This window comes from Anarrhichthys ocellatus, unplaced genomic scaffold, assembly GCF_004355925.1.
Source record: "Anarrhichthys ocellatus isolate YVR2014 unplaced genomic scaffold, GSC_Weel_1.0 scaffold9, whole genome shotgun sequence".
NCBI classification, from domain to species: Eukaryota; Metazoa; Chordata; class Actinopteri; order Perciformes; family Anarhichadidae; genus Anarrhichthys; species Anarrhichthys ocellatus.
In genome coordinates this window covers 1,621,738-1,631,245 of record NW_022280039.1, presented here as the reverse complement: position 1 = coordinate 1,631,245, position 9,508 = coordinate 1,621,738, and the positions used below count along the sequence as shown (strand labels likewise).

General features: G+C 42.7%; 1 protein-coding gene across 2 annotated transcripts in view; it reads right to left on the bottom strand.

Annotated features, from left to right (window-relative positions):
- Positions 1–9,508, bottom strand: part of LOC116384761 (RCC1 domain-containing protein RUG3, mitochondrial-like) — a 281,677-nt gene that overhangs the window by 4,001 nt on the left and 268,168 nt on the right. For both annotated transcript variants that reach the window (XM_031849703.1, XM_031849705.1), the window contains exons 10-12: positions 6,696–6,808; positions 6,151–6,199; positions 1,503–1,615 (exon numbers count right to left, since the gene is read on the bottom strand). In XM_031849703.1, coding sequence (XP_031705563.1) covers positions 1,503–1,615; positions 6,151–6,199; positions 6,696–6,808 — 275 coding nt within the window. The remainder of the gene's footprint in view (positions 1–1,502; positions 1,616–6,150; positions 6,200–6,695; positions 6,809–9,508) is intronic.

Genomic DNA, 9,508 nt, shown 5'->3' with positions numbered 1-9,508 from the left:
TGTGTGTGTGTGTGTGTGTGTGTGTGTGTGTGTGTGTGTGTGTGTGTGTGTGAGAGAGAGAGAGAGACCTCTATTTGATGTTTACGACTCATCAGATTTCTCATAGAATGTTTTCTATGTAACAGACATGAGTAGATAGACTAACACGGTAATAAAACTACATTCCCTCCATGGCTTCATTCAGGCCCCAGTCAATAGGCAAAAACAGCATTTAGAGGTTCAGGTCCAATGAAGCAGCAGCACTCTAGCACCAGATGTAATGATACAGACTTAAGGCAAGAGAAAAGCTGCATGAGACTGCACCGCAACATTTGACCCCATTTAAAAACTTGATACCAATTAGAGAGTTCTGGGAGTAAATAATTTAAGAGACCTCGCACACTGAACACACACAAATAATTTTACAGCCATGCACACATGTATGCATGAATGTGCATGTGCATCGACACAATACCACGCATTAACCTATGAAAATATAACTCACACTCCTGTGCGTGCACACACACACACACACACACACACACACACACAAAGATCCCACCATGCTCTGGAAACAGACTTCTTAATGAAGCCTTCCCCAAGTGAAAGTAGAGCAGAAATACATACTGGCCCATTTCTGCCTTCACTTCACCCTCCTCTCCTCGATCTATTCCTCTCCCTCACCTTTTCCACATCATTTGTTTTATTCATGTTTTGTTGTCTCACTCTGTTGTGTCAATGAGTTAAATCACAACCCCTAATTTATGGCTGAAGGCAAAGACACTTCTACAAACAAGCTGGCTGATGAGAGGGGATGACTGAAAACATACGCACCAAGCGGTGTGTAAATCTTAAAATGTCGGTTACCGTCTTTTTATCTATGGTTATTTACATAAGAAATGACAATGTGTGTTGAAGAATGGCTCTGATGCAAAATGAAACAGGCTGTGCACTGGAGGAGAGGAAAAGTGAGAGAAAGACAGAGGGGGGAGAGAGAACGAGAGAGTAAATCCAGTGACACTGAGTGGGGAGCACTCAGGTGTGGTGAGAGGATTATACAAAAACCCTGAGTATGAATGACAGTAAACACCTGAATGACAGAGACGGGGAGGGGCGGAGGCTTGTGTGTGTGTGTGGCTCTGGGTGACAGTTTAGTGGTCCTTACTGATATTCGGAGAGGTGAATGAATATCGCCACTCAATGCTTTGAGGGCTATGCTGTTTACTCAAGTGCAACTTGTTATATTGTATCATTCACGACTGAAATGTTTGATTTATGGTACAGCATAAAGAAACTGAAACAATGAATACAAATGAATTTGAGAAGCAAACAATGTATGCGTGGGAATGAGGATGTCAACAAGGCAGGGAGTGTGGAAGGGGAAGATATCAATCAGGAGCGATCCACTGCAAGAGTTAGGGAGCTGTTTAGTTAGCAAGCAAGTTACATATTGAGCTATACAGCATGCAAGTAAGTCAATAAAAGGGCTATAGAGCAAGAAAGAGGAGGTATGTTTATCTTACTTGGACTTTGTTTTCTTTCTCTGTGTGCTCCATCAGTAAGGGATCGCTGACAAGGTCTCTGAAGCGAGCTTCAGTTTCTGAGTGAACACATTCTCTGTTCTTCTCTCTGCTCCCTGCAACACAAACACACCAATCAGCACCTCCAATCAACACTTTGATGATCTTTTTTGTTCTTTATTTCATGACTTTTCAGTTGCCATGTCACTATTTAAACATCTTTTAGAGAGAGCGTGTGTCGATTTCTATTCCTACGCAACTGGGTACGCTGAAGGCTTTTCAAACTATCTGCTGATTGTTCTTTAGTTGCATGGTTAAGTTGGATAAAAAGCTTCTTTTTCTGCAAGCTATTAGAAGGAGTGCCAACACAAGCCCCCTCTTGTGGGATGCTAGAATGCTTTTTTTAACCTTTGGCTTAAGGTTAAATTCAGAAGAGAGCAAAGCATGTTGATTCCTAGATCTGCTCTTTGTGAAATCCCTCACCTCTAGAGCTATACCAATGTACAGCGCTGACTCTACATGAAGCGTGACCCCGTTTCCCCCACGGCGACCCCCTCCTTCCCTTCACAGTCTTGGAAGATAGAGGAGCACAGGGGAAAGGCATGCCAAGGCAGTAGACACTTTTAAGCAAAGATTAAAGGTTTTTCTTTTTAATCAGTCGTTTGGCAGCGATGTTAGCATTTCACCCTAGTGCAGCTAAGGATCAATTTTTAATGCTGCTGTGCAGAGAGCAGACAGGGTGATTGGCAAGAGAGAAGCTATTTACAAAGGATCTATTTACAAATTTTCCATAGAAATATGCAGAGGGCACAATTGACATCTCTTACAGAATATTAAATACGCTCTTTTCCTCTCTCTTTCGTCATGAGGCACGACCTCTCTGAGCCCCAGATGATCACTGCTCTCTGTGTGTGTGTATGAGTGCATGTGTGTGTGTTCACTCTCATATGTCTCACATGTAAGAATAATAAAGGCATCTACACCTCTCCCTTGTGTTGCATTGTGTTACATTTCTCCGTGTTGTGCTGCCACAGGCGGGGTAACTAGGTCAATCAACCCTGGTGTAAACACATCACAAGTATCCACCAACAACATGCTAATGACAATGACTCTTTTTAAAAAAAAAAATGTATATATATACTTTATGCACTCCTCTATGCCACAATAAAGATAAATAATAAAGACAAGTTTCTTTGAGTAGGACAAACCAGCAAATGAATTTACAGCAAATCTCAGTGCACACAACTGACATCTTCAGACCCACACAATTTTATGTTTGAGCAGACCTGGCACTTCTGTCTCCCCATGCGTCAGTCCTCATATCCATCCATGAATCAAAACATTATCCATCCATCCATTATCCAGTCCTCCATTCATCCGTTATTCAACCATCCATTCATTCATGCAGTCAACCAGCCTTCCAGCCGACCAACCCACACACCATTGATCCAATGATTGACCCTGCACTGGGTGGATCAATACTCTCTTAAATGGCCTCATTGTAAGCGCTTAGGCACAATGGCCAGGCATTGTTTGTGCAGTTCATTTCCAAGGCGGCAAGGCCGTGCAGGGCTCTAACCTGAGTCAACTCTGTTTTCTCCTCCACTTATGTGATCGCAGCAAAGAGAAAAGAGGAGGCGCTGGCATTGAGCAGAGAGCATCCTGTGCACATGCAACAAAAGGAGCAGTGGTCCATGCAAAACGACTTGTAATGACTCATGACTATTAGATAGTTAAAATGCCTGTGCATAGAGCAGTTTTACAGACACATAACTGTACTGTTACATAGGCAAATAGACAGATGAGAGTAATAGTATTTACAGATAAAAGAAGTCATGTGTGATGGTTCAGATCAACACAATCAGGGTAAAGTTAAACTGAACTGTGTCACAGCAGACACACACTTCCTCTTCACTTTCACCTTGAATAACTGTAATATTACCCAAAGTAATGTAGTATTTCATAGAAAGAATTATCGTAGATGACTGCAGTAAAGGTATTACTTAAAGGCAGAATGAATAGGATTTGTCGGTGGCCGGTTTGTAAACACAACATCCAAAGTTGGCTCCTCCTCTCTGGCTCAACGACACCAGAAGCGCACGCCCCCTGACCGTCTTTAGGTTTAGGGTGCTCACTAGCTGATGAAAGCCAACACCAGATTAACTCAAACATACTTCACACACTAGCGTGGCTGTTTCTCAGTGTGAAGAACAGGTCATCCTTTAACTGCAAGGTTGCTCCAACTATCCGCATGTCTAAGTGTCCTTGAGCAAGACACTCAAATCTGCATTGTTCCCTTGACGCTTCACCCCATTGCTCCTAAAAATGCTTAAAATGGGTTAAATGCAGGGGTCAAATTTCATATACTGTATGTTCCTGTATGATGATTGTAAAAAGGGATGTAATAGCTGATGATTGAGAGGGATTCTTTTTGTATGAGTCTTTAATATATATAGTTTTAGGAACATCCTACTCATTCTGCCTTTAAACAATACGAACCTGAAGGAGCAGTAGTATTCAGGAGACTCATGTTCAGTATATCACTGTGCAGCCTATTGTGGCTCGGTGTGCATACAGAAACCCTGTTGGGTTAGAGCTGGGGCCAGGTCTTGGCATTAAATGACTGGGACTCTGACAAGTCTCGGAGTTCTGTCACTGAGGTTCACAGGTCTTGTTAGCCAAGGTGTCGGCAGGGGTGGAAATGACTGTGTGTGAGTGTATCTCTCTCTATGTGTGTGTGTGTAGGTGTGTACGTGTATTTGTGTGTGAGGTGAACATTAGACAGCACTCCTACCTCCACCTCCTCACCTGACACCAGCAATAAAACTAAACAGGCCAATGTGCTGTGTGTGTGTGTGTCTGTGTGTGTGTATGGGGGGGGGTTCACGGGAAAAAGGGGGCATGTGTGCTGCAGGGTTGTTGCTGCTGTCACCAATTTGCCGGGGCCTCCAGACGGGAGTAGGAGCAAGGTGACGGAGCTGTGGCTTGATAAACACAGAAGCCCTGCTTCGATTTCCCATCCAGTCCACTTTGGAAACACATGGCTCTTCCTGGGCGCTCTTGGCCCAGGGAAGAAGAAGGAGGAGGAGGAGGAAGGGGGCAAAAAGGGGAGGAGGGGAGGAACACGGAGAGCCACAAGAGAGACATAGTGATGGGTGTGCTGTGAGGGAGAATAGCAGCCAGGAGGAAGGTTGAGAGAGAGAGAGAGAGAGTGATAGGAGGAGGCTAGAAAGAGGTGACAGGCCTGGTGGGATCACGTGTATTGACTTCCACAGAGATGACAGACCATCCGTGCTTCCATAGACACAGCACAGGGAAAGAAATGCAAGATAAAGATAGGAGAGGAAAAATGAAAGAGAGAGCGAAGTTTGAAATTTGAGTGATCCTCAAAACAACTTACACTCTCAAAAATATTCTTTTCAGGTGAAAACACAACATTTCTCATCTTTCATTCTCCCATTCCCTCCATTTCTTTCACTTTTGGTTGGAAACAACTTCAGTGTTCTGCCTTTCAACTGACATCAGAAGTTTAAAGACCAGCTCCAGTTGGAGGAGCAGAGTAGTGTCAGTGAGGGAGGTGAGGCACCAAACTCCCCTCTGCCCCCCTAGAGAGTTAAGGAGATCACATTTTAACCCCCCCACCAAACCCCACCCCGCCGCTCCTCTCCTCCATGCCTTAATACCAACATAAGAGGACAAGTGTGGGCTCTAAGCACCAGTGATCAAACAGGAGCGGCTGCTGGTTGCGCTAGGCTCAGGACGGTTGGCCTAATAGGATTGGAAGCCCCCAGGTGAGCCAAGGGACACCTCCAATCAGCGTGATTAGCCAAAGGCTGAGCAGCCTTTCTAGCAACAGCAATGAGTGATGTACAGTGCTAAAAGGATCACATAGGTTGTGGAGAATGCAAGCAAGTCATGGAGTTGATGGTGCATACCAAAGTTTTGTGTGGGATTGATGGAGTTTAAAATTGCATGCAGTTTAAACATGTCAGAATGATCTTGAAATCTGACTGTTTGGTTATTATTAAGTTCACAGAAGCGTGTGATGTGTTGAGCTGTGGAATAATCTTGTCTTCTTGGCTACTATAAAAACAGCATATGTTGTATACATGTATGCACACAGCTTTGATGCAACACTATACATGCATAAGTACGTTTAAATGTGAGGATCTGCATGCTCTCACCATCCACAAGTTCACACACACTTACATGCACGGACAAACACACATACATTGCATGCCCACACACACCCACACACACCCACAGACAGGCTTTTATAAACTCATCACATCCAAAAAACAATTACCAGAGACTGAGCTCATCACTGACTAAGCAAAAGTCATCCAGCGTGTAAAACACACAATATAATTAGCACACATCAAGCTGCTGTGTCCTACTGTGCATTAATGATGCTTCCCTCTGAAGTGAATGATGGTTTGATGACTGAGAAAGTGAGTGAGGAGGGGCTTTGAGGAGGAGCAAAACGTAATTTGGAGAAGGGGAAGAGAAGCAAGTGTGGAGGGAAAAGGGCCAAGTAAAGATGCAAAAACTGAATTTGACTGGTTTAACTTTGGTGACGCACACTCATTGCCCTAAAAAATAATTAACCAGAGAGATATGAACATTTAGGGATAGATGACGGATTACTCACTTGTGGCGAGGGCCATCATGTGCCAGGTACCACAGGCTACATCACACACCTGCATAAAAGGAAAATGTTGCTTAGCCTTCCAAGCAGTGCAAGATTTCAAAATGCAACTTTTCCCAAGACTCCCCTGCAACAGGCTTTTTGGATTTTGCTGAATCGAATGGGACTGTAATAAGGAGACTTTGGTTTGTCTTTTTGTACAAAATGAAGTTACCATTACAGATGCAGTGTTTTCCACTTTCTGCAAAAGGTTTAACTCTCAGTTTCATGAGATCTTTATTTATTAAAGAATTTTGCAGTTCTGGCTGTCAAATTCTGTTGTGACATCATTGATTGGGATGTGTGCAGGACTGTGTTCAGCTGCATACTTTTAGCTATAAATCCACAGAAAGCAGGGCAGACTTTAAGCCATATATGATTCAGTGTGAACTCTTTAAGAATTTATGCATATCCAGCTAAAACTCATATACTCAGAAAATCCTGAGGCTTTCATCTACTTGAGACTTGAGGAGTCTGAAGACATTTTGTCCAGCGTTTCTCATACACACCTTTCTGCCTGCCAGTGAAACCGGCTGTGGTATCCAGAGCTTTTTGAGGCCTGGATGATCAATGACCCGGGACACACAGGGGATCTGACCCCAGAGAAGCAGTTCTCCGCCTGCTGGAGATTTGAACAAAAGGGCGATATGTTCAGACAGATACATCTGAGACATGTTTTATGTCAAAACTTTTATCTCAACTATGGGAAGTAAAACTAGCCGTAATAGGATGTGTTGGTATGCTCTTCACAGGTTTCTGACCTTCTTCAATGTGTTGCCAGATTGTGAATGTAGGTCCCTGATCACAGATTTACCTGGGACTGTCAAGCTGTATCCTGAGCCTTACAACTCTGATTTCTTTCAAATTAAAAAAAGAACAGTGACCACCAATTAGAAACAGTTAAACGGAACTAAGATGTACATGCTGTCAGTTTGGTTTAGTTTAGAGCAGGAGGGAATTGATGTACAGCACTGTCTTGAGACAGTAACCCAACCCACACCACATACCCACACCCACTCACCTGTCTCCTTGGCCTGCTGAGCAGAGGGACCACATTCTCAGTTGACACTTATCAAAGACACACACACACACACACACCCACACACACACACGCGCACACACACACACACTGAATGTACTCACATACAGCAAACACTCAAGCATCCACTCACTCATGCTACCTCAGTCTGCCTATTTAAACCTGCCACTAATAAATTTATATTTACTGCCTGCATTGAGGACTTTTAAATTATAGCTTACAATAAACCTGGCACACACATCTCAAAAGCTCTTTCAGGGGATGTTAAAGCAATATAGTAAGCAATTTTCCAAAGTGGATTACAAATTTCACATCCAGGTTTTATTGCACATTACGATAACTTAACCACATCTAAATGTTCTGCATAAATGGGAAATATGTGCTGCTTAATATGCTATTTTTCATTTTTTAAGAAGCGCTTTGCAAACCCTGCCAAGCGAGGGAGCATGCTGGTTTGTGTGGTGGGGGAGTCAATAATCTTTATGAGGTGGATTTTAATTACAAGGAGATAACTGAGTATCCTCCTCACGGCAAGCCTCCATCAATCTCTATTCTGCATCAAGCCATGGCACGCATAGACACACACACACATAAATGCACACACGCACACACACACACACACACACACACACACACACACACACACAGACGCTGATAACCTTTCAGACATGATTGATCAATCAATCAGTAATGTATTACTTTCATCTCAGCAACGCAAACCTTATAAAAGCATATGAGGCAGGCGTTGCTAGATGGCGTTGTACCACTAACACAAATACGCACGGTAACACTGCTAACATATGCATGTACATACACACGTACTGACAAAGACATTTACAGACACAGATGCTGGCAGGGTAATCCAGCTAAAAAAGGTTAAAGCTGATGTTTTCCAAAAGAACGACGGTCTGTGAAAGGTCAGATCAATCATGTGCTAAGCATGCCTCGTAAGCAATCCATAAAGAGCTTGTTTTAAATAATAACATTTTATAGATCACCTAAAGACGTAACTGTAACACCGGAAGGTTGGGCTTCACTCTCCAAATACTCTTCATTGTGCCAAGAATTCAAATGGGACCAAACTTAAGATGTTGACTGCAGTACATTTAATGAACCAGTGGCATTTCCAGCAAAACCACGCGCAGAGCCAGCAGACGTCTCAGTTCAACAATAAGCAATTCTTCTAAGGGAATATTGCAGTACAGCTGCAGTAGGCTGTAAATGTGCCCTGGTCTTTAAACAAGTACAATGCCTTTTCTCTTTAAGTGGCTGATGTTACATTTGTAGTGTAACCACTTTAATTCCAGCTGTCTGGCAGAAGGCAAGCAGCAATTGAAGGAGAAGTAGTTGCCTGGCACTTTGTAATGGTGTAAATGTATTAGAACAAGTTTTGTGGCAGTTCAATGACTCTCTATGGAGCCGAGGGGAGGTGAATCAGATTGCTGAAATCACACAAGTTAAGAGGATATGGAGAGAGAAAGCTAGAAAATAGGGACAATCAGAGCTTACCTGTTTTTAAATTTAGTCAGCAAAGGGGGCTCTGGGTTTGGCTTTTTAGGAATTACAGGAAAGACAGCCAAGCTTAGGGAAAAGCTGATGTAAAGGGATGGTTTGCCTCCTTATCTCTCCGTCTTATTAATAACAAAGTAGCTACAGGGATAGTCTTAGCAGGGTAGTTTAGGGGATCGCTGGTTGAACAACAAATCAGTTCATTATGTACATCATCTATCATATAACACTAAAACCTGCTTCGTTTAAGAAATATTGAGAGCTAATGAGGTTGAATTTGTGCTCCGAGTGATGTCATTTGAGGACACTGAATCCTTGTAGTGTTAATTAAAACTCAATGAAATGATGTAGATGAAAAATTAGCATGGCTGAAAGCCACAGTGAGGGATACTGCTGGGAAAATAAGGTTTTCAAGTGAGTAAGTTGTTATTATATTATGTAGAGTGAATACAACATCTAAGGATCTTTTGAAAAGATCACAATGACAGATATCTGCAGTTACAATTAGCCGTTTGGAGGTTTGAGTTAGGCTGTGTTATTAAAAGCTACTACAAGGAGGTTTTAACTTGTTATGAAACCGTCTCAATTTAATACAGATTCCTCTATATCGCATACTTAACCAAACGAGAACATCTGCGAGAAGATTGTTTTTTTCTATATAGTTATTGTTAATCCGGTCATCGGGTCCGATTCCCTGTAAAATCAAACAATTTGGCAGTGAGTAGTGCTTTAGCCAGTTAAAACGAAGGTTATGACTGGTACTGGGGCAGGATC